We start from the raw sequence: 26,374 nt of genomic DNA, 5'->3' as shown, positions 1-26,374 counted from the left end.
GTCAGCGTTACATTGAACGTTGAACCTTTGCAACCCATTGGCATCATTGCGCTAAAACCATTTACTGCTTTGAGTTGACCTCGTCATGCTTCTCCTGAAGCCTGGCCTGATGTTCAAAAGTCAGAATGCCATTAAGCGACGAAAATACTAGTAACTTACAAGCTCCTCCTTCTTCGCCTCGATCTACAGAATTGGGTCAGGGCAATGAACAATTGGAATTCTTGTGGTGCACACCTCAGCTTTCAGTTTGCGCAGCAACTCCGCCTCGTGTCTACGAGCGTACTCATCTGTGAATGGCAATCAGTGAGCGTGACAATAATACTAGATTCGTCCCAGGTGAATGTACCTTCGTGAGCTTTCTCCTTTTTGCTGTAGTTAGACACAGTTAGATACACATCCCATGTGCTGCAGGAGTTTACACATACGAGAACCCCTTGCTCTGAGCAACACTGCCTTCTTTGACACTTGAGGTGTAACCTCTTGAGAGGACGAGCCGGGTAAGTGGGACACGGCGGGCAATAACAGTGAGCATCGTGATATATGAATCGTGTGCAATATTGGAATATTCAAGGTGCAGCTGGCAATATATACCTAGACTTAACACGTGACTTTCAAACAACACGGAGCAACACCGCGTAACGTCACGCTCAATCCTCTTTTCTAGCCATGTCGTCCATGAAATTCCTCAGACAAGCGGTAAGCTCTTAGTTTATCAATGTTTTCATGGCATTGAGCTCATTTATGCGTCCACCGATAGGCCCGCTCTGCACGGACCTTCTCTACGACGTCTGTTGCTCGTAAAGGTTTGTTCCGCATTTCGCCGACTGGCACATCAGACAATGGACTGACGAAGTCTTTCGGCAGACCTTGTCCAGGATATCTATGTCAAGGAGCTAAAAGCTTACAAGCCCCCTGCTATAGTTCGTTTTTTTTCAGTAGCGTCTGACTCAGCTCATCCTGGCAACTTACCCATATATCCTCTAGGCAAAAGACGCACACGTTGGTGTTGTCAAGAATTTCTCACTGCCCGCCGTTCCAAAACCCCCCACTCTTCCCGTCGACCTCGCTGCCGAGTTGACCGCATATGACGCGACTGAGCCCACAAAAGCCGAGGCAGAGGTCACGAGCTCGAGTGTGCATGCAGGGGAGGATGTGGGTAAGGGTGCGGATGCATTCCTTGGATTCCTGGAGGCAGACGTGAAGCAGGCAGAGGTTCACCATTGAGTCGAGGATACCTCAATCACTTTCTGATTAGGAATGCATGGCAACTAGATTTATCCTGCAAGAAGTGTGCGTTAAGCGAACAGATCTGGACTCTATTGTGCATGCTTTCAATTTGCAGAATCTTCTAGTCAAAATTCACCAAGTAAGGTCTTACCCCGTGTCGATGAACCTCCCCAAGTGCCTCTCGATAGTCTCCAAGCAGTAGTTGTTGCAGAGCGTCATTATTGTACAGATATCGCTTTTGACGAGAATTATACAAGATTATACTGACGTACTATCGACACCGTCATGTCACGAAATCCGGTGGTTGCTCGTAAGGAAGCTCGGATCGAAGATGGAATGCAGTCATTAGGGCTCAGTGACGGTCAAGGAGACCAAAAACATAACCACACATGCCCATTCCCAGTTTCCACCAAAATGATGCTATCCTTCAACGCCAGCTCCCACCTCGCTCTGAGCCGGTAGCACGACCGAATATGCTGTAAAGGTGAGTCACGAGTAATGCGATGGTGAACTGAAAGAACGGGGGACATATAGAAACCTGAAGAACGGTACTTAGCCTACGGTCGTAATCTTGATGTTCGGGATGCGTGCGTGAGTCGATCCAGGGCCATGAAAATGAGAAAGTCTGATAAGGTAGACCCGCCAGGGGCAGGTAAGGAGACTGCGCGGCAGTAGCAGTGTAGGGGCGCAGGAAAAGAATGGCGGCGAAGAAGATAAGAGGCGCCGATGCTGTCTCAGTAATTGCGAGGTCGTTTTTCTTCAATACAGCGTGGTCAGTAGAGCGAATGCGTAACACAAGACTGAACCATACCTGGTGAACTATGAGATGTGCCAGCTTCAAGTTCACCTTCTTCGGGGTCGACGTCGTCGTGATGACGTTTTGCAGATGAATTGCTGGATAGAGTCACCGAGCTTTCATTGGACACAGCATCGCCAGGGTCCAGCCATTCTTCGTCAATTTCGCCATCGCCATCTAACTCATCATCCCAATTATCCCATTCCTCTTCCAAAACTGGGAACGTCTGTCCGCCACCCTCTTCTGTAGGGTTAGCATTGATGTAAGAGGAAGAATGATCTAGCTCAAAATCTGGGTTATGGGTCAGCGCAGTCCCATACAAAGAACCAGCCACCTCACCAGCCTCGCGTTCAAGTATTGTAAGTAAATTAGAATCCGACTCATCTGTTGGGAACTGCGTTGATGATTCGGGCTGGTCTGTATCCTGATCTACAATAAGATCTAATTGGCATCAGTGTCAATATCAAGTAACGAAATATTCGGACAGACCTTTGTCAGTGCCTTGGCTGCTCTTCTCTTCCTCGAAATATTCGTATGATGGTAAACAATCTCCTCGTTCTAGCGCAAGGTGAGGATACGAGTATATTCAATAAAATATCATTGCTCACCATTCGAAACGGTGTCTCCTGTTTCTGATCTCCGAGTGGGCTCAGAGTCAATGTGTTGTGCCGGTGGCACTGGTGTAGTCTCTTCTTCATGCAGGTCAAATACAGGCAAATCCGTCTGAGACTCCTCTATTGTTGCGGATACAGCCTCCGTTCCGCTTTCTTCATAACCCACCGTTTGATCATATCCAAATTCTGTGTGCGTGCCATCCTCTTCGAGGAAGTCTTCATAGATTTCGCCATACTCTTCTGGCTGTATGTAATCTTGGTACTCAGCCTCCTCCCCTCCAAACTGCACATTGATGTCGGACACGGTTGCAGCAGCATCCGTATCCACTGTTTGATGTATGGCAGCGGTGCCATGTTCGCCCTCTCCCTCTTCCCGATACTCTGTGCCGACATTCGTGCCTTCATAATTATCCTCCTCTTCGAGGACCTGTGCTACGTCGCCACTAACGCTGTGGTAGGCGACATCCACCACAACCTGGGGGATAAAAGCGACGTCCTTTGCGAGGGCATCATCGTCCTGATGCTGGTCCAGAGGAACTTTCGGCTCATGAACACCTTCTGCTCCATCGAGATCCTTTTGGCCATCAAGGAGAAGTGCTTCGTGTTGGGCATCTTCCTCGTGATGATCTGTATCTTCTTTCTCGTGATGATCTACATCTTCCTCGTGTTCCGCTTCTGGAGCGGTATCATGTGGAAACGCGGGGACGTATCCTACAGCAACGTTTAAAATTAATTTCGACGTTGTTGAAGAGGAATACAAACCTTCTGCTGCAAAATTTTCGTCAACGCCTGCAGCCAGGTCAAGCCGAGAAATCTGTTCTTGAAGTAAACGGTAACGTAAAATAAACCTAGGTATCGCCGAACGCAGATGGATGCGGAGAGGGCCCGTAAAATCAGAGCCATCGTGCAGCACATTTAGGTCATGCAAACTGATTTCCTGTGCGTAAACATTGTCCTACATGAAAATCAGCGCTTATCTGGCGCAAAAGAAGAAATGATGCCCACTTCTAACACAGCGAGCTGAAGATCGTACGCGTCCATCACCAACTCTCCCTCGAGAGAGTCAGGAATCCTGGAAATGACTTCGTCCTGCCGAAGTGCTTCGAATACGCAACTAAGGGGCTCATAGTACAACGTCGGCCGATTCTCCAGGAGCAGCGTATACGCCTGTTGGTTGCTAGCTCCTGTAGACGGACTGCGGGACCTGCGTTCCACTGGAGGCTGGTTGAATAAACAGTATTCTGGTACTTCAGAGGAGCCAATAGACAGAAAAACAGCGGGTGGCGGATCAATGTAGACGCCATCTGATATTTCATGTGGATCATTAGCATTGTCTACCCCTTCGTGGAGGCTCGCCGGGTGGGTTTCATCATGAGGCTGTGCGCCATCACCAGACGGGACATCTGGGGGGTGGAACGTCTCCGACTGCTCCTCAACTTGTGCTTGAAGCGTCGGTTCTGCCTCCGTAGGCTGAACAGACGATCCTGCTCTATCAGTGGTTTCCGAAACCAGAGCATCTGCATGTTTTTCTACACCATATGGATCCGCCGAAGCCACATCTAACTCTGCCGCCGTTCCATCGACAGCAGTGGCAAGATGAAGTGGATCCAACTCCGATAGTTGCTCGAGTGTTAAAGCGAGAGATTCCTCCTCTCGCAGAGAATTAAATTCAGTTTCTTCAGCTACAGGATGATCGTTTTCCACCGGGCGATCAGTGGTAGATATGTCGTGTTCAGCAGGAATAGTGGCTAGCTGGGGGGTGAACGGATCCGAGAAAGGGGCAGGGGTGGAAAGTGATGATATCTCCGGATCAATTATCAGAGACGGTAATGGGTGTGGATCAGGTATGGGCTGAGGCGAGCGGGCGTCAGAAACGTCGTAGACCTCCACATCGAGCGGCTCATGCTGATAGTGGCTTTCGTTGAACTCTTCTGTCTCATCAGCCATCTCATACTCTGCATTGCCATCATAGTAGGTCTCCATGTCGACCTCAACATCCTCCTGGTTATAAATCGTGTGATGACCATCGTGGTCCATGGATAACTCCACAAAAAATTCTTGCGCAGCTGCTGGGTTCATTGGAACATCGATTTCGGTCGCAAAGTCATGCATTGGTGCGTCCAATAGTTCAGGAAATGGTGAGACTGACATTGCAAGTGCAAGGTCAATAGCAGTCAAATAAGGGTCAAGGTCAAGAATAAGGCGCACGATGCAGACAAAGCTTATTCATCCATCCACACATGGTCCGTGCATGGCACGTGACATGTTGCACACCTTGTTCATCGTGTACCGCGACGTCTCCTGAATCGCTCCAGAAATGGGTCCAGAAGGATTATCAGCAACTCATGCCGCAGACGTGGAGGTCCTCATGCGACGAGGAATGACCAAAGGATATGAAGTATTTTCTTTACTCACTCCACCGGTATACGCTGCTTTTGTGCTCATGCGGAAAGGCAAAGGTCACTTCACTGTCAATCGGTTCCTTCGCGCGGCATGGGTAGGCGGTGCAGTAGGTATGCAAGCACAATGATAGCACATTTACTTCATGCTAATTCTGAGAATCTCACTCCCCTAGGATGCGCAGGAGGAGGCGCGCTCGAGTATTTTCGCTCTTCTAGGGCCAGTGAAGTTACTGTGACGAACCGGCGCCTGCAACACGCCTACGACGTATGTCCAATTAATGGTGAATACTACTTAAAGTTGAGGTTGTTTCAATTCCAGGCTGCTTCATTACGTGCTGACGACCACTCTACTATCGGCGCGATATTGTTTGCGGTGCTAACGCCTGCAATCTTCTGGAAGAGAGCGAGCACGGTGAACTGTGAGCAAAATATCTCACAAGTGATATACTAGTGCATGGCGCCCATTTATCTCCAACAGTAGTGCTTGGTGGCGCCGGGATTGGTTCTGCTATTGGGCTTCTAACACATTATGGACGAACAGTAACAGGGGATATAATGCCAGATGTACAAGTCCCCGAGACTCCCATCGCATCATCGTGAAACATCATTCCTTCCATCGGACAATTGACGACCTGGTCGAATAGGCGGCCAGAGATGCCCGCCAGTGATAAAATCTAGTATAGTCCTTAACACCCCAAAACACGCGATTGTACATTACCCATTCTTTAGCAGACCACGGATCCGCGAACCCCCACCAATGATCATATGGTAATTGGCTGATATATGCAGTAGCTTTATGTTCCAATTACGGGATGATCACTAGTATCGAGATTGTCTTAGTCCTCAGTCTCACTCCCCTCATGCACCATCCATGGAGTCCCGTGCAGATTAATGCTGTCAAGGTGGTGTACCTGGGAGCTTGCCTGCTTTGGCCCTCCAATAACCGCCCGCTGCCACTTGAGCGCGACTTGGTATTTGTGGCTATCCTATTCCTGGTATTCGCACGCGAAAGGGTTACTGCACTACTGTCGATGCAGTGTCGAAGTAGAGTTGTTGTATACCATATCTTCGGACGAATCATCCAAATGGGAACGCAGGTACCAGGTACCAGATTGTGCCACGAAAGTGGTGATTACTTTGGACACGACTGATCGATGATCCGCCGTGGGCAACCAAAGATTCACTCGCCATAAGCTTGCCATAAGCACTGAAGGAAAACATTGCCCGAGTACCTTTCTGACGTACGGGTCACCATTACACTGCATGTCAGGTTGACAACCTAAACCACGAAATGCGCGTGATGGGAATACACAGCAGCCGATGAAGCGCATCAGCTTGACACAGCAATGACATACCACACGTTCCGCGGAACGACCAGCAACTTACGGGGGTAATGTCTATTGCTGTCTACTGTCGTGGAGAGGCGATCGCAAATAGATCCGGCCCAGAAATGGCGTGCTTCATCACAGTGAACTTGTCATCATATACCAACAGGAATAAACCAAGTAACTCGCGACAAGAGTAAAATATATCAGCGCATGCATCGGAGCTGGGCGAGGCAGCATATGCGAGCTTTACCGTCGTCGGGCGAGCAAGAAAAGACCTGCACAAGCAGCGCCCGCGACAAAGCTCAACGTCGTAACAAAAACGCCAGGAGCCGTGAGGTTCTGTTTAGCACCATACGCCTGACGGGATGACCTAGCTCCCAGCTCGCCAGGAGATGGAACTGCATTCTTCTCCCAACCGTCATCGAGAAGCCTCCTTATCATCTGATCGTCCAATAGAGCAAGCTCCTCCATTTCCCAAGAAGTGCAGACATCAATCATCCACCGCATCCGTCTCTTCCCAATTGCACCGCCCACCCCAGGGGCTCTCTCCTTCAACTTGACTCTCAGCTCACCCACCCTGGTGATTGCATCTCCGGCGTGCTCTGGAAGGCTTTGCTCAACCTTCTTCCGTATGATATTAGCCAGTTTAGGGCTATTTCCGTTTGTCGAGATCATAATTTGAAGGGGGCCGTCACGGATTTGAGAGCCAAAATAAAAGTCGCATGACTCCGGGATATCAGCCACGTTAACAGGAATCTTGAGCTCCCTGCATAGGCCACAAATGACACGAGACTGCGCCACATCATCAATTGCCGTTAATACAAGATCAACGCCAGCCAAGTCTTCTACACCTCCGAAAAGGCGATCATGGTACGTGATGTTGTAAGGTCCATTGAGGAAAGACTTGGTAAGAATGTGCAGTCCGCTGCTTGGACTGATAAGTGTCACGCGAGCGTCAGCGGCTAGCACAGATTCGATACGACCAGAAGCGACGTCACCACCGCCAACGATGAGCACATGTTTTCCTGTCAGTTGCCAGGCCAGCAACAGAGAACCGCCACCCAGGCGAGACATGACTGAATCTCAAATCAGCAAATCAGTAAAAATAATTGATGAGCCTGCTGTGCAGAATATGGTGATAAGGAGCCGGTCAGTTATACGGAAAAGAGCTTACGGAGAGACTAGGTGAATTACTGAGAGCTCGTGAGAGCTGAGAACTGATACCGTTGAAGTGAATGAGCGTCTATGATTGTGCAGGCTCCAGGGTGCTCACGGTATACAAAGTTTTTGTGTTTGTCATGGAGACTGAAATTACATAATTGTCAATAACAGAAGCAAATTTTCGACTGTTCTTAAGTGTCCTTACTACGAGGACTATACTACCGCCTGCCACTGCCCTCTCATAGCCTTCCATGAGTCCTCCTTGACACTACTACCCGGCTTTTTCTCATCTCGAACTCCCCTGAATTCCTGTATAGCCGCATCAAATTTTGATCATCATCATTTCCTCGTTTCAGCAGCATCGCTATCTGCATACTACATATTGTAAGTGAAATTCTGTGATCTCCAATCTCTGGTTCACAGAGCGCTCACCACTTCTTTCTTTCGTTCTTTTTAGTTCTTTTCCTGCTGTGCAGAAGTTTGACGTTGATCGTCGTTTGACCAGTTTTTGGCATCGAGCTCTAGCCAGGTGCTATTGTCCCTCTACTCTCCGGAAGAGTAACTCCATCAATTCGATCCAGCCCACAAGCCAACCCATTCATTAGGACGTCTGTTCTCTCGATTCCCAGACCCTCTTCTACACAACTTCCTATCTGGTTCCATCATTCAGGCAAAAACAATCATGTTGTCGAAGAAATTGATTGGAGCATGGGCATTCTTTGATATATGTCTCATGGCTGCTGGTGTCCTCTCGCTCACCTTGTCCATCGTATGGCGTCAGCCCAACCTTTTGTTTAATTTGACGTTTAGTGGTGTGAACTTGACTGGTAAGTGCTCCATGTACCTCTGTGTATAACATCCCTCTGAAAGTGACATCTGAAGCTGGCAGTGTGCTTGGTATAACTCTCCTCGCCACGTTTGTTCTGTCACTACTTGTTATTATACAACGCGGCACCCTCGGCTTGAAAATTCTCAACTGGGTACTTCTTGCAAATGGCATCGTCATCCTAGTCATCGGCACATATATTTGGGTCTTCACGCTGCATGAACGGAATAATTATCATGCTGTATTTGGGCAACAGAGCAACGAGACCAAGATTTTGATCCAGGATATGGTACGTCCCACTCGGACCTGTGACTCGTGGTTATGTTGATTTCCTTGTTTTTCTATAGCTCAAGTGCTGTGGTTACTTCAACGCCGCTGATGAGGTTGCGTTTGGAGGCACTACCTGCCCTAATCAGGCCGCTGCAACTGCTTTGAACAATTTCTGTGTCACGCCCATCACCAAGTTTACAGATTTAACACTGAACAACGTTTTCAGGTACCTTTCCCTTGTTATTTCCTCAGACAGAACTCTCATACCCTCTGTAGCACTGTTGATGGTTTCATGGCAATTGTGATCGGTCTTTTCCTGGCAAATATGTGCGTTATCAAGAAGGTAAGCTATTATTTGTGTTAGCAACTGGCCGCACCGTTGATATGTTTCCCTATCAACCAGAGGCAGGAGTTCGAGCGCTTTGAAAAGATTGACTCGAAGCGTGGCGGGCACAGTTTTATTTAAAGTGCATTGCTACCGCTCTCCCAACTGTTATCGATTCATCCACCCTGTTCGTTCACACAATCAAGGCTTACCCGTCCGTGGTCCGTGACTGCGGATGGTGTCTCAGTCATTCGATGCTTTTCTTTTTAATTCGGGCACATTGTTCCATATTTGTTTTATTAGTTTCATTGTCTTGGATACGAGCCAGACCTACCTGGAGAGGGGAGAACAGTTATTTCGGTCTTGGATGCGGACTTCGCTTTAAGCCTTTAGTTTGTATTGGACCAGATGTTGTAACTATCGAGGTGTTCTGGTAATGAATGGGCATTCAATGGTTCGGAACAAGATCTGGCTGTGTAGTCGTGAACGCGGTTAGTGGAGCTTCGTACGTAGTGTCCGACGGTAGTAGCTAACGTAACGGCGGCGAGCACCAGTCCCACTCCGTTGTTCGGCAAATTCTTGATTCCTTCCTCCGAAGCACATATAATGCATGTTGTCTCACAAACTACCCATGTTCCTGTTTATTCGCTGAATTCACCCTGGACCACCCACCTCCTAGTATCCAAGCAATATTAAGTCCTTTTCACTCTGATCTCATACTGCGATTTCTTGGCAGTGGCGGAGTACCTGCAATGCCGGTGCTCATGATCAATCGCTAGCGCGCAAGAAGTTCATTCTGCTAAACACATTTTATACTTGAAGCCAAACAGACCCGGGCTCCTAATTTACACGAAGTATATTGTTACGTTTCACTCCCGCGATCTACAATCTCATTTGCCCTCACCCTATTAGTTCTCAGTCAAGTCCATGTCTCTCTCTCCGGCATAGCCCGCGCTGTCGTCGAACACCTCATCCACAAACTTTTTCTTACCCGCGTTGGAACCCTCGCCCTCGCCCTCGTCCGTCGCCTTGCGCTTGTCTTTCGCGTCCCTCCTGTGGTTTGCCAATATCTCCGCAATCATAGACGTGTCCGGCAACAGGATCATGCTGAAAAGCATGACCTGGTACCTTCTGGACGCGGTCTTTCTTGTCCTCTTGTTGGTCGCTATCTCTCCTGTTTGGAGGAATCGTCCACCTTTGCCAGTTGGTTAGTCTTGCTTTCGTGTACTGCACTCACAGTTTAAGCAGACCCTCCACGAAGACGAAGTCGCCGGTCCTCAACTTGGTGTTATATTCGCCAGGGCAAATGATCACGTTGGTTCCATTCCGAATGTTGGGTGCGGTGACCGTGGCGTCTCGCAGGCTGTACTGGGTAATCAGGGCCAGGTGGCAACCGAGGGGATCCGGCAGCTCGGAGAGGGGGGGTGTCCTGCCCCTTCGTCAGCTCCAAGATCATGGCTCTCTCTATGCGTCTTACCTGCATCTGCGGCTAAACTGGGTTGCCCTCTACCAGGGGAACCACCTGCCAATGCGAACACAAGTGCGTGTGCATGAAATCTTGCGCATAAACTGCAACATCACAACGATGCGCGAACAGCACCTGAGGAAGGACGAGGATTGTGAAACTGAAAAGGGCGGGACGAGTCGGACGACAGAGGACGAGCTTATATTAGTGCTCAGAGAATTAACGAGTATCTAGGGAGACTTCACTCAGTCAATGTCACATCGGACGTCGAGTGCTTTGGGCCATTTCAGAAAAAGGAAATCTTTTCACGCACACATGAAAATACAGGTCGATCTGACAGAAACCCTCCTACTTTGTAGAGTCGGGATGATATTACATGGTGTTGGCACGCACTCCGTAAGATTGTCACACGGTTATGTGCCCCTGCAGGTAAGAACCTCGATACATTAAGTATGCCGACATCTTGAAACCAGTACCCTTATAGGGTCCTGGAACGAACATCAGTGCAACCCGGGCCACCGCATTTCTGTTCGTGTGTGGCTCTGCAAATGGTACTAATGGACTTATCTCCTTCGCCTAATGACAAGGACATTGCGAGCTTGTGCAAGGTTAGTTGATATTCGATTCACAGGAGATACCCATTCTTACAGACTATGTATGAGTTTGTACCCACTTATCTGCAAAAGGATATGGAACACGGAGTGATGAGGTTGATGCCAACAATTCAGGACCATCGGTGACCGCTATCTCAGTAACCAGCCGAATGCATCACGGCGACACTATTTACTAACACTGGGTTGGCTGATCCTCAGGCCCCACCCACTCTTTCAGTGACAAGCAGGGATTCTGTCCATACTACTTACACCCACCCATGTCGACCACGATCACTCCAGAGGAAATCCAAGCTTGGGACCTAGACTTCCTGAATTCCCCAACAATCAAATACATCACCAGTGGGCCCTTATGTTTTTTCAAGGCTGATACGCTTACCTATTATTCGGATGTCATGTAGTTGCCGCTTTAACGCTCTTTACCTGGGACCTGAGTGAGTGAGCCCTCTTTGTGACTTTATTCTGGGCTGTTGACAGAGACACTAGTCCTAACTCTTCCTCACGAGGTAAGTTGTTCAACCAGATCTGAATTATTGCGGAGGCTCAGCAGTGACAGTTTAGACTATGGGTGCGTCCAGTTAAACGGAATTTTGGCTAGCCAGTGACAAGGATCACGTGTAGAACGCCAAATGGACGTTTGCAAAAGTTCTATTTTTTGTGGTGAGATAAGGTCTGCACATCGGTTGGGTGTTTTACCTCATGTTTCTCAGAATCGATACTTTGCACTTGGGACAGCTATCCTAATAACATTTTGTGAGTTGTGCACCGAAGTTTGCTGTAATACCCGTATATCGACGCTCAGCGCTCATTGCTGAGATGTGATGCAGTGACATTCGATGTTACACCCACATGGGCTTTGTGCGTCATCTCACCGATCACTTTACTGATACTAATTCGGAGCAGATGTAAGCTCAGACACTTTCATCCCCTAACCCCCCTCATGGAAATGTCAGGTTCTGCAAATACTTTTTTTGCTGTCATCGGTATGTAGCATACTCGATCGACTTCAATCAACTTTAGTCTGACAATTCCCAGCCTTGTTACTAGTGGCCAACATCGAAAGTAAGCTCTCTGAGCCATCTGACGTGCCACATACTCATCAAAGTCTTAGTGATCCTCCAACTTCGACTATACGCGCTGTACGCCTATGGTGAGCGGCAATGCAAATCCTTCCGGGTTGATGCCCAGATGATATCCAGATAAGAGAATTGTCCTCACTGTGTCGGCATTGTTCGTCGCGGTCTTCAGTGGCATGATGGTGATGGCAGTGTTCATACACCAGTATGAGAAGAGTGAACTTCATCAATATTACCAAGTGTGTACACTGATCAAAGTTTAGACTACAAAGCTCAGATCTTTGGTGCATGTGTCATAGTCGGGTCCGTGGATTGGCTGTATCTTTTCTGGTACTTACTCCCATGGACTGTCTCTGCGACCTGCTCCTCATTCTCTATTAGGGTACCACTGATGGGCTTAGACTCTGTTCTTGTCCTGTTAGCAGGCTACAAATCTCTTCAGCATTATTTCCAGGTACCGGACAAGACTTGGTTTGGCGCACGTCTTATGCATGCCTTCGCGCGAGACTCGATTCTTTATTTCCTCTGGTGAGAGCACATGCAACGCAGTGGGTCGATTCTGATCCAAGTACTGCTTTGCTATTTCCAGTAACTTTTTGATATACCTACTCAGCACCTTGCTGGGCAAATACGGCCCTGCTGAGTATTACCAACTGAGCATGATCATGGTCACAATTGTCCCACCTATATCGGCGAACCGTCTCCTCATCAACATGTATGATTTTGCACATGAGGACATAGAGCTCGCATCCATAAATATGGAGGATACTACAATAGATGAATGGGAGTAAGCCCCCCATGTATAGGGCTATGTTCGACATAGGGTCTCCGATAATAAATATGAAAAAATATGGAGGGTTTCACTTGAGCCTTGAGGCGCAGTCGTTTAATGATATCAGTATCGTAGCGGCGCGAGCGCCAATGCTTGACTCGGCCGACAAAGAACGGTACTTAGTTGGTAATCCATAAATCCTATTGTCATTACCAATGTCTTCATCTGTGATCTTTGTCTGTTGTTGGCACGCACTCCGTGAGATTGTCACACGGTTATGTCGCGATCTTGTCGCGAACTCCTCATGGTAAAATGGATTTTTAGACATCCATGGCTATGTACCGATCACTCATATTCCTTGCAGTATACACAGGCATATTCAGCAGGAGCAGAATTGTATCATCCTATATTTCTCACGGCTACCATATCATGGACTCATCAATTCACTGATGCAGCAATAGGAAGCACCGCGTCCAGTAACGAAGGAGATATGTTAGCAAAGAACAGACGGTAGTGGGGAGTGATGGAGGGCGGGAGTGGGCGTGCGGCCAGTGGGGATACATGGTTGACGTTGAGGATTATACACTGCTCGGTGATGGCTGCAACATTAATTTGAAGCGAAGATGTTGGGCAGAGTCTGGGGTCTTTTTCATTGTGAATGACGTGAGGGTGTCCGGACTTTGTTTGCTCACGGGTTCAAGTCGTTCGAAGGAATCTCGTAGAAATTTGCACGAGCGAATTACAACAATACCGGCGCAAACACTGCCTCTTCAACTAGAAGTAGGATTGTATTGTCGTCCAACAGCATACTCATTGAATACCAGCCTCGACCAGTTGGACATACCGTGTTTTATGATGTCCTCCAACTTCGACCTGCCTTCCATTTGTACCTTATGCTTGAATTAAAGAACGAGTGTTGCATAGTGAAAGTAGAACCATGGGCTACAGTACATGATGTAGATATCCTACATACCATGATCACGATTGCTCTGCTACCACGTTAGTCTGTCAGAAATCCGAGATGATACTGACAACGGACCTAAGCCAGTCAAGTGCTTCAATGTCTCAGATGTACACGGGAATCGCGGGACAATGCGGCAGGGAAATTCCTCTGGATGACTGAAATAACAAGAGATTAACATACTAGTCTCGGGGATAAATGAGATTCTACAAACATAATGAGCCCAGTGGAGAACTTTGGAACGACTGGGATGTCCATGCCGTGATCATCAAGAGCCTTATGGGCCGAGAAAACGGCCAAGAAGCTTGCCATCGCAATCCAGAGTGACGCGTCTGCGACATGTCGTCCAACACTGACCGGCGGCTTTCAGCGGAGAGTGAAGAAGCACTAAACATATGCTCACCACATCCGGCGACCCCAGCCAAAGCCTAAAGGCATCCTGTCGCTGGTGAGGGACCCATCATCATGGAGAAACCGTTCGGGTTTGAATCCATCAGGACTGGGGTACTTCGTTTCATCATGTGTCATCGCCCTGGATCATTGGTCATTTCGAGCGAATTCAGTATAAAAATATTGCAGGCTTTCCATGCGTTTTTAAATATAACAACCCCTAATAATGTGGGTCATTAGCTACCTTCGCTAGAACATTATGATACCAACCTTTGGGGATGAAATAACCTTTGTAGATGTCACTAGTCGTTGTTGTGCTCGGAGCGCCTTGGTACATCATCAGAACAAGGCGTAAAATTGGCGTTATAGTGGACGGACCGAACGGAACCACAGGGTGCCACCTGAGTGTTTCACGCAAAATAGCTTCTACGTAAGGCAACGCAGGCCTATCGTCGAAACAGGGGAGTCTATCTTTGCCAACGACTCGGTCAATCTCCGCGTGCGCTTTGGCTTGTGCTTCTGGGTGGAGTACCATAGCAAGAAGGAACACAAGCAACGTGGAAGTACCCTGAGCCGACGGCAAAATGACTACCATGTCAAACACAAACCAGAGTAATGCATACCGTCTCAAGTCCCCGCTGAAGACAAAAAAAGTAAAATGAGCATTGAGGGAATACGGTTCTTTAGCATATATACCTGCAAATGCGATGGCAGCAGTCTCTTTAATTGCAGTTGTGATGACTATGTCGTCCTCAACAGACAGCCTCGTCCTGTTCAAAGTATCAGTCACAAAGCATGGTGCCGCGTCGCCGGTGGACTGCGTGTCATTCGTCAGTTCGCTGCACAAATATGGATGAGGCGATTCACCATCCTCTCTTTGACATGTTGAAAGGGTATCTCCTTCACATCACGGCCTGCATTCAGACACTCCAGTGATGCTCGCTTGAATGTGGCACCGGGAAACCAGCTCGGTAGCCTCAAAACTAGAATGACCGTTGAGATGTAACCACAGGCTATCATTGGATGTGTGAACATACGGAAAGGAAATGTCTCCATTACCACAGTAGCACCTGGCGTCATCGCTTCAACCGCCAGTTCCACATACTTTTCTATGACATGAAGGATGGTGTCATCCTCGGCTTTCACTTCGTAATCATACACAATAGACAGTAGAAACGAAGCACCGAACCTGATGAAGATCAGCTTCAGCAGTGGACCAGAAGACTGTTGCAACCAACATATTAACATGGCTTGGATAATTGTCTGGGTCTTGTAGAAGACTGAACAGCATTTTGTGGGCGGAACGGAGTTGCAAAGCGTGATAAGTAGGTATCTCAGCTTGACGAAATGCCTGATGAAACATCCGTCGGTGCAGGCGCCACCTCCTGGACATCAGGAACACCAACATAACACACAAACAATAGCTTACCTGTCTCCATATGGCAAAAGCGCTATGTTGAAGTCCGACGCGAAGCTGACAATACACTCGTGATCGATTCGGAGCAATACTCAAAAGATGTAACTTACGATTCGTAAACGATCGACTGGGGTTTATCCGAATATATAGTGGACCGCCCTTCAAAAAGGTCTCTCGCAATCTCCTCAGAATTTATCACGATGACAGGCTTGTTGAGCAGACGAGCATATATGATATCGCCTGGGGAAAAAAATGAGTTAATGACGAAAAGATGTCCGTCAAGATGTACTAACCATATGTGGATCTCCAGGCGTTGAATGTCAGCCAAGGGCGAGCAGCATCAAGACTAAGAACATTTCCTACTATTGGGAGGGGGGTAGGACCAGGCGGCAGGGGAGGATGCGAACGATTGAGCCAATATTTTTGACAATACCATAAAGAAGATATTGTCAAGGCTGATGTAGCCAAGTAGAGTCCGGGTCTGTCGTCGATCATCGTCATGTGTCCGGGAGTCTATCGGGTACTTAAACCTAGGGGGAAAGTGCGTTGAAGTCTAGGTCTAGTATTTATCGCATGAGACTAAACCGAGGCAAACAAACGATTGGATCCAGGATGTCAAAAATCGAAGTCCCAACTGCACACCATGTGTGAGTGCTGGACGATAAGAAACTGACGTGTGAACGGGTCAGAAATAGTTCCTTGGCGTAAGTGCTGGAGATGCCGCAAGAGAACGGAGAGTCTCTAGAGAATTTATATATTTCTATACCGCAGCAAACAACGGAAACTGTTACATTGAGCCCAAGTTGAGTGAGTCTGAGACTCACTGGTTTTCACCACATTGCCATCAGTGTTGGAACTATTGACGAGCGGTCCAACGCACTGCCTGTAAGTCTTTGCACCTTTCCTCAATGCCAATGACTTTGACCTGTGACCAGATCAATACTTTTGGTCTTGCCCTACCTGCAATCTCGGGCCCATGATCTTGCTAGCGAGTATGCTCGCCTGGAACTTGGCTTTCAATATCTCGGCAATACCTCCCTGTCGATCGGAGTCTACCTGGCCCGTGCGCAGACTACTAAGCACAACGAGTATAAAGTGGATGAGCAATGTATCTTCACTATCTTCTTCCTGTTTGTCTTCCTACCTTCATTAAATTTTACTCGAGCACTCTCTTGCGAAATCTACACAATTTCCTATGGTTATTCAACATCGATAGTGTCGAGAGTGCGCGGACGGCCCCCGCTGCGTGTGAAAGGGTTGGTGATCTGACCATAGTCACGGTGAAGACGGAGAACATTGTACACTGTCCTCTCTGAGCATCGAGCAAGCTGGGATATGTCGAAAGCTGTCTTGTGTTGTTCAAACTGCTAGACGACCGTATTCCATTGCTAGTAACGGCGCCATAACGAATTGACAAAGGTTTCATTGTCATTCCCGCTACGTCAGGACTCAGTAGTGGGTTTTGCCGGTGCCATGGCCGTTTGGACCTCATTGACCAATTTTTTTTGGTGAAAAACGCAAGAACTCCGGCCCTACACTTTTTTGTCATGTGACTCATGTCTGTTCGTGGTGTTTATTTCGCACGGTTCTGAACGCCCGTCTCTAATTATTACCTCTGTGCTTTGTTGTCGTGGGGCACGGGGGTATGGCAGGCCACACTTACTAAGCGCGTGCCCCGGGGCACGATGGCTGTGACAAAGACCCCACGCGTCCAGAAAAGGGAGGTGCCGAGATTTTGTGCCGGCGGCAAGACGTATATCGACCAAATCGGGCATGTTTTGGTGGTCTTGCGTCACGCAGCGTCTTCGTCGAACCGAAACGTCGTCGAGCTCGTCGTAGTTGTCTCGCCGTGTCGCTTCTTCGTCCGTACATCTGCAAATAAAACTCGTTTCACCTCTGTCGTGACCTGTTCAGCTACCTACTGGACCCTTTTTTTTTCGACAAATGGCAGGGACCTGCGAGCTGCCTGATGGTTTGACTGCAGCTTCTCTGAAGGTGGCCAGAGGCTCGGAGATCGCATTCTGGATTTCGCAGGCCAATGCTGCCGCAGGGAAGAGAGTCATGACGAAGAATGGCCGCGTCAATGACCAGCGGCAGAGGCTCGCGAAGCATTATGGTCTTGACCTCGTGGATGGTGCTGGGACCAGCCCCGTTTCTGTCGCTCCGAAGACACGAGAAGAGGACATCAAAGAACGCCAGTTTAACTGGCTTCGGGAGCTTGGTGACGAGTGGAGCAGGACTGCTGCTGAGGGAAAGGAGTTTGTGCTGTGTGACAGGTCTTCTGGTGAGTCCGTGTTTCTTTGCCGTGTTTCTTTGCTTGCTTTTCTCTGAATTGACGGCAGTCTCACCTTTCCACTGCAGAACTCTGCAGCATAGACCTTCTTCGGGAGGCTGTCAGCCTGATTGCGAAGCTCACCATGCATGCCACACCATCCACCAGTGCCATCTCCAGCACTCCACTCTCTCTGGATGGCCGAACGCAGACCGAGAACAACGAAACTGTCTCTGCGTTCATTGGAGCTGCCCGTGGTGGGGACTCTGTCGCAATCTCGCGTCTTTCTGGCTTGGGCCAACTTCAGGGTACAACTGCCGTGTTCGCAGGAACAGCAACTCCTTCACCTTCCCCACCAGTCCTGCCCCATGTCACCAGCGACATGACTGTTCTCAACAGCTGCCAGCTTGACATCGAGAGCATGCAGTGTGCCCAGGACCTCCATCACGCCATTGAACAAGTCGAGAATGGAGCTGTCGGCCGCATCCGTGAACGTTATGGCCCCAGAGATGACAGAGCTGCGGAGGCCATGTGGGGCCGTCTCAAGGGCAAGGTCACTAAACGCGAGCGGCTGTATGGCCTGCTCACCTCCACTTTCCAAGGTGACAAGGACAGTTTCTTTCAATTTTTCACCGTCTCTGCTCCAGTGAATGACAAGAAGCGGCGATCAGGCAAGCGGAGCGAGCCCAAGCTAGTTGCCTTGAGGTTGGTTGTTGAAGCCATCCTGCACTGCCAAAGGGACTTGGCGGATGAGAGAATGAATGTCAGGTATATTGACCCAGCGAGTGGCTGGTTCTCTGAGCAGTTGTGGAGGGCAGTCTGGGGGGATCGAAATGACTGGTACATCTGGAGGAAACTCGGAAAAGAGTGGTATGGGGACAGGAAGGCGCCCTGAGGGCAATTTGGACAAGGTACTTGTTTTATTAGATGAATTTCGGTACATACTATGTAATACATTGATTCAAGTCCCAGTTTGTGTGTGAGTGTGACGAAAGAAGATGCCGGTCCCTTTGTGCAGTGTAAACCTTGCTCGTTCGTGATTGGTGATTGTATTAGAAAGATTAGGCTAATGTATCAAGGAATAAGTTCAAAGAAAGTGTGCCGAATATTGAGAAGGGGGAAGGGGACTTAAAACTTGACCCTCTTTTTATCATTTCGGTCATATTCCACCATGTGCTCATGGTTGTCATTGGGGGAGTAGAAGTACCGAAACATGGTCAATGCCTCGACCTGCGACCAGCCACCCCAAGCAGCAACCATGCTCACATCAAAGCCACAGTTGCGTATGCGGTGCTGACAGCCACCTCGTCGGAACGAGTGTGTACCATACAGTGCCCAGGATGAGTATGCGAGGCCCTGAAGGTCGCTCGTCAGGGCATGGCTGAGAATGCTGGTGGACTGCAACATGAAGCATCAGCTGTACAAACAAGATCTCCATGATCCCCAGGCCACCCACCACAGGCTGATCATGCAAGACATCTCCCAACTTCCCGATACGCAGGAAGAGGGAACCCTTCAACAGCTTGTGAGGTCCATATAGGCTTGCAAGGCGGATAAGGGCTCGCACAGGGCAGAGCCTCGCATCAGCATCATTCACCCACAGATGCCAAGTGTGCAGCACACCAGTCTGTGCTGACTTGCGAGTCTTCAGCCGAACCTCTATGTATGCTCCTGCAAAACAGCAATGTTCAGTGCTTTCAAAGAGAGGGAGCAAAGTCAACACCCACGTTCACCTGGGATGACCTCAACACTTGTGAATTCAAGAGTCACTACCTCCTCGATCCGAAGCAGCATCAACCATGCAAAAAGGTAGGCTGTCTGAAAAAAGCAACCATAAGGCAAGAGTATGAGGGACAAAGCCACACACATACATAGCGAACAACCCCCCACCTTCTCTCCTCCGGTGTGTGAGTGCTATCCATGCAGTAGTCATGGAGCCAGTGCATGTCTTCACATAGGAGTGCACGTGCAGACTGCGAGACCTCACCAGACCGTGCCTTCATTTTTTCCAGTCCAATCATGAATTCGGACACAGCTCAAGCTCGTGTTGGGAGGCCATGGCTGTTGAGAGGCGATCTGAGGATTAATGACCACAGAAAAATATGCAAGTATGTACTTACCAGACACTGGTTTTTTCGTCACAGCGCCACTCAGTGACACTTTCATTTGGCCGACAGTGCCAGTACCAGTAACTCAGTGCTGCGCGAGTGGAGACAGCAGTGGAGAACTCCAGCAACTCATCAGATGCTAACAGAAAAAATTGGAGGTGCAGAAAATATACCTTCTTGCCCTCGTATCCCTTGTCTTTCTCGCCACATTTGTGGGTAATGAAGGCACGGATGTCATAAGGTGTTTGGCGTGTGATGGTGGTTGGGCCCCATTCGGCATTGCGCTGCTTATGGAACACGATATAAGCCTTGATGATCCTGTCGACACAGTAAGTTAAATTGTGAGTGATGAGGTGATACTCACCTGGCATGTCCATCTCGTGTCCGATCTATGATGCTGCTTCGTGCAATGCCAGCTGCATAATCTGCTAGTTTGGACACATCATCATCTGGGAAATCTTCGAGGCAACTTGTCATCAGACTATCAAGGTGCTCATCAGACCATACAGCCTCTTCGAGGTCCAGCCAGACTTGCTCATCAGCAATCTGCAATGGGTCAGTTTGAAAAGGTTCAGCCTGTTGTTCTGGAGATAGAAATTGATTGAATTTGCCTCGCTCTCGGTGACCTTGCTGTTTTCGATTTGTGTTGTCTTCACTTTAGGCTTCCGCACCATTGTAATAACCTGTGAGAGAAAGAGGATGTCATATGTGTTTCCGTCGTCGTCGAAGGCAGCAGTGCAGGTGTCATTATATTATTTACATAGCAATAATAAATAATTTACAATTTGCTGCTGCTGGAGAAGTCCAGCAGCAAAAAAATTGGTTTGCAATGAAAACAGGCAGGACTGTCAAAGGAACGAGAACATACAGTAGAGGGAAACTTCGGCTATGAGGCTGTGTAGTGCAGGCTGCAGGCTCACCCGCTCAGTCGACTGTAGGTAGTGCTAGTTACATTTTTGCGTGAGGATGGCATGTTTGAGTTCGAGAGAGCTACGTACCTTGCAGATGCACACAAGACTGCTCCAGTGTCAAAGCTCAGGTGATGTCGGGGAGGGGTGATGCACTTATCTAGCGTGTGCTGGGACGACTTTCCGAGCAATAGGCAATCTGTCCTGGAAGTGAGCAGAATGGACGGCACAAAATTGTTGTCAGTGGTGGTGGTGGTGGGTAACGGAGCTGTGGGTTAGTGTGGCGCGGCATCCGTTGACAGGTTGGGTGCTTGCTGAGAGCTGTAGAATGTGATGTAAGTGACGAGGTGCACAAGTGAAGTGTAAGCGAGAGACATACCATACCAAAATAAGTACCGTGCCCCATGAACACCCTTGGTTCTGGTTTTTCATGGGGCACAATGCAAAGGGGAAGTGGGTGAAAAAAAAGGGAGAGAAAAGTGTGCCCCATAAAAGCCCAGTGGAGGGATAAGTCATGGGGCATGGTGTTTTGCCCTCGGTGTCTGTCATTAGTCTGTGAGTACCAGATACAGTGTGTCAGTACCGTAAACTTACCAAAAAGAAAAGCGACGCAAGGGGAAACATTGACGGCAGTCGAGGGGAACAGCCAGAAACAACTTCAAAGAGGCTCTCATGCCCTGCTTCACACGAAGCAAACAAGCTGGTGTCTTGCCAAAGACACACGGAAACGCTGAGTGAAAAACACGTCAATATCAGCGTATTTTTAAACACCATCAGTGGAGCCACAGACGCACCTGCTCGATGGTTGCACTGGAGAACTTCTGTCAGCTGCCGCAAATCGCCAAGTGATTTTCGGGGGACACGTCACTCGCGTGCTTGCCGTCAATGCTGCCATTTCCTTTTATATTTTTTGTCGTGCCCCACCTCGATCTAAACGTTGCTTATTGATCTGATTTCTTACTCTTTGACAACTCATGTCTCCTTATAAAATCCTCAGATCTTTCGCCGATATCCCTGCTGTTATTCGTGTCGACGACGCGAAATCTGATTTGACCAGACGTTGGTCGACTTTCTGGTGGTCATAGTTGGAATTTTTCAGCCTGAAGGTATGTGTATTGGTCCGAATCATTCACACATGTCTGAATGACTGTTTATAGAGAATCATTACTCTCTGTCGTCTTCTATTGTTACAGACCGAGAAAAAGCTTCAGCTACCCAAGCGGGTTTATCTACGTCATCTCCGTCATGCTTGTTTAATTGACATGCTGTTGATAATCTTTTTGATGGCTATGAAAATTTATCTAGATCAGTTTTAAGTGAATTGGCAGTTGCTCACGGCCTTTGGGTACCCTCGAATTCATCTATGAAAGATCTACGACAAGCTATATCTCAGCATGTTGGTACAGGATTCTGTGGATCTCCTTTATTGCGAATGTTCGAGGGGTGTGAATCCGTGCATCAAGAACTTGATATGTCTTGTGGTGATGAAGATGCCGTGCTTTCTGCCAGGATAGTGTTTTTGACAACTATGTATCTTGCCTTCATCTCATGGCTCGATTTCACCCTATCGATATTTATGGCATTCACCAAAGTTTACTTTGCATTTATAGTACACACCTCCATCTCGCAGCTCATTCTAGGTTGATCTGTACGATACTTGTAGCTTTTCACCATTCTCCGCGACTCGTCTGGGTTGACCTGTTTGATATTTGTATCTGTACGAGTAGCACTTCCAATTGATTTCACGTTATGATGGCTCAAAAAAGTGACCATAGCAGGCTCTGCCGCGTGCGGCCTTGTGCGTTATATCCTAGCTAGTGTGACATGTCACATTATTTGACTAATTTTGGATAATAAAAGCCCCGGTAAAGGTAGTGAGGCAGATTTTTGAAAAAGTTCCAGCTTTGTCTAGCTCTAGTGTCGCTGACATGTTCTAATAGGTTGGGCTGGGCCGAGCGTTAGCTTGGGGTGGTACGCAAGCAGGTGGAGCTGCTCACCCATCATGCCGGAACAACCTGCGGTGACAGCTGCTCAGCCCAACAAGAGTGGAGGCGACAGCTTGGATCAGAGTGCAGCGGTGTTAGCTAAGTGCTGTGAGGATATTTGCTTGAATGCCTGGATATATGTCTCATAGGGTGAGGACTTCCAGTGGCCAGCAATATGCATGATTTCAGGGTCAATTTTCTTTGCAAGGTAAAATGATGCACCACCAATGCGAAAGGAATGACCGAAGGTGGTGCCCCACCCCCATGCTACCAAAATTGAGTTAATTTGTTCCAGAGCTCTCACTTTAGCCATTGGGCAAATATTGCCTTTGCTGTCATGCCACAAGAACAGTGGGTCATTCGCGAGCACAGGAACAACACTTGCCAGGTTATGGAGGGCTGCAAGGGGGCATAAATCGCCCTGCTCATTGAGGAAAACTGACTGTATCTCCCTGGCTCGCGCAGTTTTGGCTGATGGAAGGTCCAGACGTGCATATGGCCTGTTCTTCAGGTCATAGTCAAAAAAGGCATTAGCACGAGTTAGGTGTTTGGATGGGGAGAAGGCTGTGTGGGAGGCCATGAGATTTCGCTGAAGCACATCATACCAAAAAATGCGCAGGAAGCCATAGCCCAAATGCATGCATTGAAGGGGTCTGATAAAATTAATGTGGCCTTAAGGACTGTGAGCATTGGTAATGTTATGGGTGGGCGAATAGGTTTTCAGCAACCACCTTGCAGGTTCTCGAGCCCTCAAAGAGACCAATTGATTCATTCATGGTGGGAATCTGACAGTGGTGGGGCCCATCCTTGGGCAATGTGCCATGACTGCACTGCTGATAAGTATTTTTGAGCAACTCCTATGGAGATTGGCTCAAAGGGAATACCACTTTCAGCTGAGAGGAGTGGGTTGCCCGGGTCCAGGTCAGCAACTGCCCATAAGGCAAAGGAGTGAAGTAATTCAAAGGATGCTGGCAGGCGATCAGACTTGGGAATTGAGAAGATGTTGCAGAATCTGTGAAACTTTCACAACGCAGCACCATAGCTAGCTGTATCACGAAGGGATGCACGAGTAGCCACATTGGCCAAATGGTGGATCACTGGGTGGTCTATGGTTGTAGGAGGGGGTGAGTTCGGACCTCGCGAGGTGAAAAGCCTCTCTGCAGCCTTGTATTGTGGGCAAAGGTAAGAAGGGGCATCGTGTGGTGTGGGTGATGCAGGGGGCTGGTGTGAGGTCAGGTGACACATGGTGCAAGGATCTCACAACAATTGAATGAGTTTGTCTGCTAAATGCAGAGGCAAGGGAATAGGGACTGAGGCTGTTGCACTGGGGAAGCCAGTCAGAAATGAATCAATATCGCCCCGTGACAAGGTGTCTGCCACGTTCTCGCGAGAGGGAACAAAGACTGTATGCAGGCGGATACCATTGTCGGCTTGCAAATGGTATATATGCTTCAGAATGGTGTTTGTCTGCAAACTGTGGGAGCGGCCTTTGTTGGCCACAGCAACTATCCCGGCATTGTCTGAGCAGACCAGGTAGACAGGGCTTCCTGCCATGCCCTTGGTGATGATACCTTGAGAAATCTATTGTCAATAGGCTCAGTAATTGGTATGACGGAAGCAATAATACCTAGGTGCAATGCCATGTGAAGGCCAAGTTCTAGTGCTGCGGCCTCTGCCCAGCCTATGTCGAATTTCTGTTTCAGGCTGACTCTGAAACCAGGTGCCCAATGCCAGGACAGCCCAGTGTGCACCACGATGCCAATTCTGAAGGACATACTCGCATCACCCCACCAGCCGATATCTAGTGGGGAAGGGTCTGATAGAGGGACTGACTTTGGGAGGCATGAAAGAAGCGACTGGATCCAAGGGAGATCTGCAAGAATGGGATGGGACAGTTTGAGATGTGCTCATGGTGACCGAAAACTCGCTGCAAAGGCTGCTATAGAGCAAAGGAATGGGCGAATGAGGGGTAAAATGCAGCTACATGAACAAGCTTGCTGTGTAGGCCAGCTGCCTCTTTGCTGTGAAGGAGGCTCCTTTGAGCAGCCAACAGGCAATTAAGTCTCGGACCTTGTCGAGCTTGTCCTCTGGTAGTGAGACTTGTTTTCGATCCAAGTCCCAGTCAAAGCCTATATAGTGCTGGATTGATGCAAAGCACCTGAGCTTCTCGAGGCTCCATGGCATGCCAAAAAAGGCTGTGATAGCAATGAATTCTGACTCTGTCCATGACTGATGTGGGAGCCTGATGACTAGGAAATCATTGACCCATTTTCGGATCTTGTCGAAGCCTGCTTTGCTGTAAATTGCAACAAGCATGTCGGCGACTGACCCAAAGACACCTGCACTTGATGTGAGGCCAAACACGAGGGCCCTGTCTACATAGACGATCCCTTTCCAGAATATGCACAGGGAATTCTGTTGCCAAGGAAGGACGGGGATTATACGGTAAGCTGAAGCTACATTGAACGTGGCCGCAACGCAGCCAGGAGCCAAGGAGAGGATGAGAGCGGCAGTGTCATTGAACGTGCCCCAAACTGTGGGAAAGTTGTCCGCACTGATATTGGCATTCATGGTGCAAGTTGATGGATCGTGCATGGGTATGAGAGATCTTGCACTATGTGGAATTTGTTGGAATGGGGTTTTGGGACTAGTCCCAGTGGGGAAGTACGAAACGGTCCAATTAAGCATTCCAGGTCTGCAGGGCTGTACTGATAGAGTAACGGCCTGCAGCCTACTCAGAGATTATGTAGTTGTCGATTATAGAAGGCTGGAGTAAAGATGAAGCATGATTTTCGAAATAAATGAGTGGAGCTTGGTGGGGCCGGAATGCCTACATTGAAAACCATCACAGATACCATTGACTATATGACACCAATTGTTGAAAATACCATATTTACGGAGGGTATCTTTGACCTTGAGATGGTCGAGGGGGGTTACACTGCACATGGGTCAGGCTCGGTGTGGGTATCACAACTGGCAGGCTGCTATGAAAATAAATGCTTCTACCAGTATAAGTGAGTCTTGGCTCTGCCTTAGCTGCTACACTTGCAGAATGCAAAGAGCGTTCGACCCCTAAAGGGGAAGCAAAGAAAGCAAGGATCCATGGAATGATGCTGATCACCCTGGTGAATGGCAATGAACCGTGCGAGAAATGTGCTGAAGGCGCGCGCGGTGTGGGTAACACAACAAAGGTGAACACAAGTCAGATGACAAGCCAAACACTCTCTATGTTGGGTCTTGATATGCCGTGCGATATGTTCGGCCCTTAAGGGAAGCAAAGAAAGCAAGGATCCACGAAATGATGCTGATCAACCCTGATCAAAGGCGACAAAAGGGCGATGTAAGCGCGAGAAACGCGCTCAAGGCGCGCGCGGGAAAGTGAAACGCGAAAAATGCGCGAAGTGCGGGAAGGCGAAAGTGCGAAAGGCGAAAATGCCGGAGAACAGGGATGGTAGTGCGA

General features: G+C 48.6%; 12 protein-coding genes across 12 annotated transcripts; 5 read left to right on the top strand and 7 right to left on the bottom strand.

Annotated features, from left to right (window-relative positions):
* Window positions 1-61: 61 nt before the first annotated feature.
* Window positions 62-532, bottom strand: DFJ58DRAFT_726621 (uncharacterized protein; the record flags this gene model as incomplete). The annotated part of the gene is made up of 5 exons (XM_041385388.1): window positions 62-106; window positions 160-183; window positions 235-287; window positions 347-369; window positions 426-532. The coding sequence occupies 5 exons, from the start codon at window positions 530-532 to the stop codon at window positions 62-64; spliced, it is 252 nt and encodes an 83-aa protein (XP_041245070.1).
* Window positions 533-633: 101 nt separating this feature from the next.
* Window positions 634-1,495, top strand: DFJ58DRAFT_781866 (ATP synthase complex subunit H-domain-containing protein). Its single transcript, XM_041389811.1, has 4 exons — window positions 634-696; window positions 758-803; window positions 865-920; window positions 985-1,495. Exons 1-4 carry the CDS (start codon window positions 667-669, stop codon window positions 1,222-1,224), a joined length of 372 nt encoding a protein of 123 aa, XP_041245069.1. The 5' UTR covers window positions 634-666; the 3' UTR covers window positions 1,225-1,495.
* Window positions 1,496-1,859: 364 nt separating this feature from the next.
* On the bottom strand, window positions 1,860-4,857 carry DFJ58DRAFT_305209 (uncharacterized protein). The gene is made up of 7 exons (XM_041379738.1): window positions 3,643-4,857; window positions 3,400-3,592; window positions 2,632-3,348; window positions 2,513-2,581; window positions 2,363-2,464; window positions 2,039-2,314; window positions 1,860-1,984 (listed from the first exon to the last, which is right to left on the bottom strand). Exons 1-7 carry the CDS (start codon window positions 4,786-4,788, stop codon window positions 1,962-1,964), a joined length of 2,526 nt encoding a protein of 841 aa, XP_041245068.1. The 5' UTR covers window positions 4,789-4,857; the 3' UTR covers window positions 1,860-1,961.
* Window positions 4,858-4,954: 97 nt separating this feature from the next.
* Window positions 4,955-5,639, top strand: DFJ58DRAFT_658849 (uncharacterized protein; the record flags this gene model as incomplete). Its single annotated transcript, XM_041382055.1, has 4 exons — window positions 4,955-5,150; window positions 5,213-5,304; window positions 5,359-5,458; window positions 5,518-5,639. The coding sequence occupies 4 exons, from the start codon at window positions 4,955-4,957 to the stop codon at window positions 5,637-5,639; spliced, it is 510 nt and encodes a 169-aa protein (XP_041245067.1).
* A 760-nt stretch (window positions 5,640-6,399) lies between these two features.
* On the bottom strand, window positions 6,400-7,629 carry DFJ58DRAFT_781859 (siroheme synthase). The gene has a single exon (XM_041389810.1). The coding sequence runs from the start codon at window positions 7,439-7,441 to the stop codon at window positions 6,614-6,616; it is 828 nt and encodes a 275-aa protein (XP_041245066.1). The 5' UTR covers window positions 7,442-7,629; the 3' UTR covers window positions 6,400-6,613.
* Window positions 7,630-7,710: 81 nt separating this feature from the next.
* On the top strand, window positions 7,711-9,411 carry DFJ58DRAFT_781857 (uncharacterized protein). Its single transcript, XM_041389809.1, has 6 exons — window positions 7,711-7,912; window positions 7,986-8,355; window positions 8,411-8,643; window positions 8,702-8,850; window positions 8,901-8,967; window positions 9,028-9,411. Exons 2-6 carry the CDS (start codon window positions 8,211-8,213, stop codon window positions 9,088-9,090), a joined length of 657 nt encoding a protein of 218 aa, XP_041245065.1. The 5' UTR covers window positions 7,711-7,912; window positions 7,986-8,210; the 3' UTR covers window positions 9,091-9,411.
* A 1,530-nt stretch (window positions 9,412-10,941) lies between these two features.
* On the top strand, window positions 10,942-12,961 carry DFJ58DRAFT_305043 (uncharacterized protein). The gene is made up of 17 exons (XM_041379737.1): window position 10,942; window positions 11,002-11,022; window positions 11,077-11,165; window positions 11,227-11,367; window positions 11,427-11,459; window positions 11,512-11,531; window positions 11,582-11,593; window positions 11,647-11,685; window positions 11,736-11,778; window positions 11,853-11,885; window positions 11,979-12,008; window positions 12,061-12,087; window positions 12,137-12,175; window positions 12,225-12,317; window positions 12,365-12,431; window positions 12,483-12,629; window positions 12,691-12,961. Exons 4-17 carry the CDS (start codon window positions 11,286-11,288, stop codon window positions 12,890-12,892), a joined length of 867 nt encoding a protein of 288 aa, XP_041245064.1. The 5' UTR covers window position 10,942; window positions 11,002-11,022; window positions 11,077-11,165; window positions 11,227-11,285; the 3' UTR covers window positions 12,893-12,961.
* Window positions 12,962-13,865: 904 nt separating this feature from the next.
* Window positions 13,866-16,136, bottom strand: DFJ58DRAFT_658741 (cytochrome P450; the record flags this gene model as incomplete). The annotated part of the gene is made up of 12 exons (XM_041382046.1): window positions 13,866-13,992; window positions 14,049-14,186; window positions 14,238-14,366; window positions 14,491-14,551; window positions 14,603-14,812; window positions 14,921-15,041; window positions 15,092-15,207; window positions 15,262-15,413; window positions 15,463-15,606; window positions 15,654-15,709; window positions 15,763-15,881; window positions 15,935-16,136. 12 exons carry the CDS (start codon window positions 16,134-16,136, stop codon window positions 13,866-13,868), a joined length of 1,575 nt encoding a protein of 524 aa, XP_041245063.1.
* A 1,148-nt stretch (window positions 16,137-17,284) lies between these two features.
* Window positions 17,285-18,884, top strand: DFJ58DRAFT_781829 (uncharacterized protein). Its single transcript, XM_041389808.1, has 2 exons — window positions 17,285-17,925; window positions 18,003-18,884. Exons 1-2 carry the CDS (start codon window positions 17,586-17,588, stop codon window positions 18,806-18,808), a joined length of 1,146 nt encoding a protein of 381 aa, XP_041245062.1. The 5' UTR covers window positions 17,285-17,585; the 3' UTR covers window positions 18,809-18,884.
* Window positions 18,885-19,041: 157 nt separating this feature from the next.
* DFJ58DRAFT_840397 (uncharacterized protein) lies at window positions 19,042-21,452 on the bottom strand (the record flags this gene model as incomplete). Its single annotated transcript, XM_041392614.1, has 10 exons — window positions 19,042-19,311; window positions 19,370-19,584; window positions 19,641-19,731; window positions 19,785-19,827; window positions 20,034-20,140; window positions 20,195-20,339; window positions 20,386-20,676; window positions 20,942-20,965; window positions 21,020-21,108; window positions 21,309-21,452. The coding sequence occupies 10 exons, from the start codon at window positions 21,450-21,452 to the stop codon at window positions 19,042-19,044; spliced, it is 1,419 nt and encodes a 472-aa protein (XP_041245061.1).
* Window positions 21,453-22,993: 1,541 nt separating this feature from the next.
* DFJ58DRAFT_726610 (uncharacterized protein) lies at window positions 22,994-23,494 on the bottom strand (the record flags this gene model as incomplete). The annotated part of the gene is made up of 1 exon (XM_041385387.1): window positions 22,994-23,494. The coding sequence occupies one exon, from the start codon at window positions 23,492-23,494 to the stop codon at window positions 22,994-22,996; it is 501 nt and encodes a 166-aa protein (XP_041245060.1).
* Window positions 23,495-23,937: 443 nt separating this feature from the next.
* Window positions 23,938-24,689, bottom strand: DFJ58DRAFT_726609 (uncharacterized protein; the record flags this gene model as incomplete). The annotated part of the gene is made up of 4 exons (XM_041385386.1): window positions 23,938-24,135; window positions 24,176-24,238; window positions 24,295-24,485; window positions 24,542-24,689. 4 exons carry the CDS (start codon window positions 24,687-24,689, stop codon window positions 23,938-23,940), a joined length of 600 nt encoding a protein of 199 aa, XP_041245059.1.
* Between the last annotated feature and the right edge of the window lie 1,685 nt (window positions 24,690-26,374).

Source organism: Suillus subalutaceus (genome assembly GCF_016647625.1).
Source record: "Suillus subalutaceus strain FC151 chromosome Unknown DFJ58scaffold_38, whole genome shotgun sequence".
Classification (NCBI taxonomy): domain Eukaryota; kingdom Fungi; phylum Basidiomycota; class Agaricomycetes; order Boletales; family Suillaceae; genus Suillus; species Suillus subalutaceus.
Note: the sequence above shows the minus strand (reverse complement) of the source record. Positions and strands in the feature narration are given on the sequence as shown.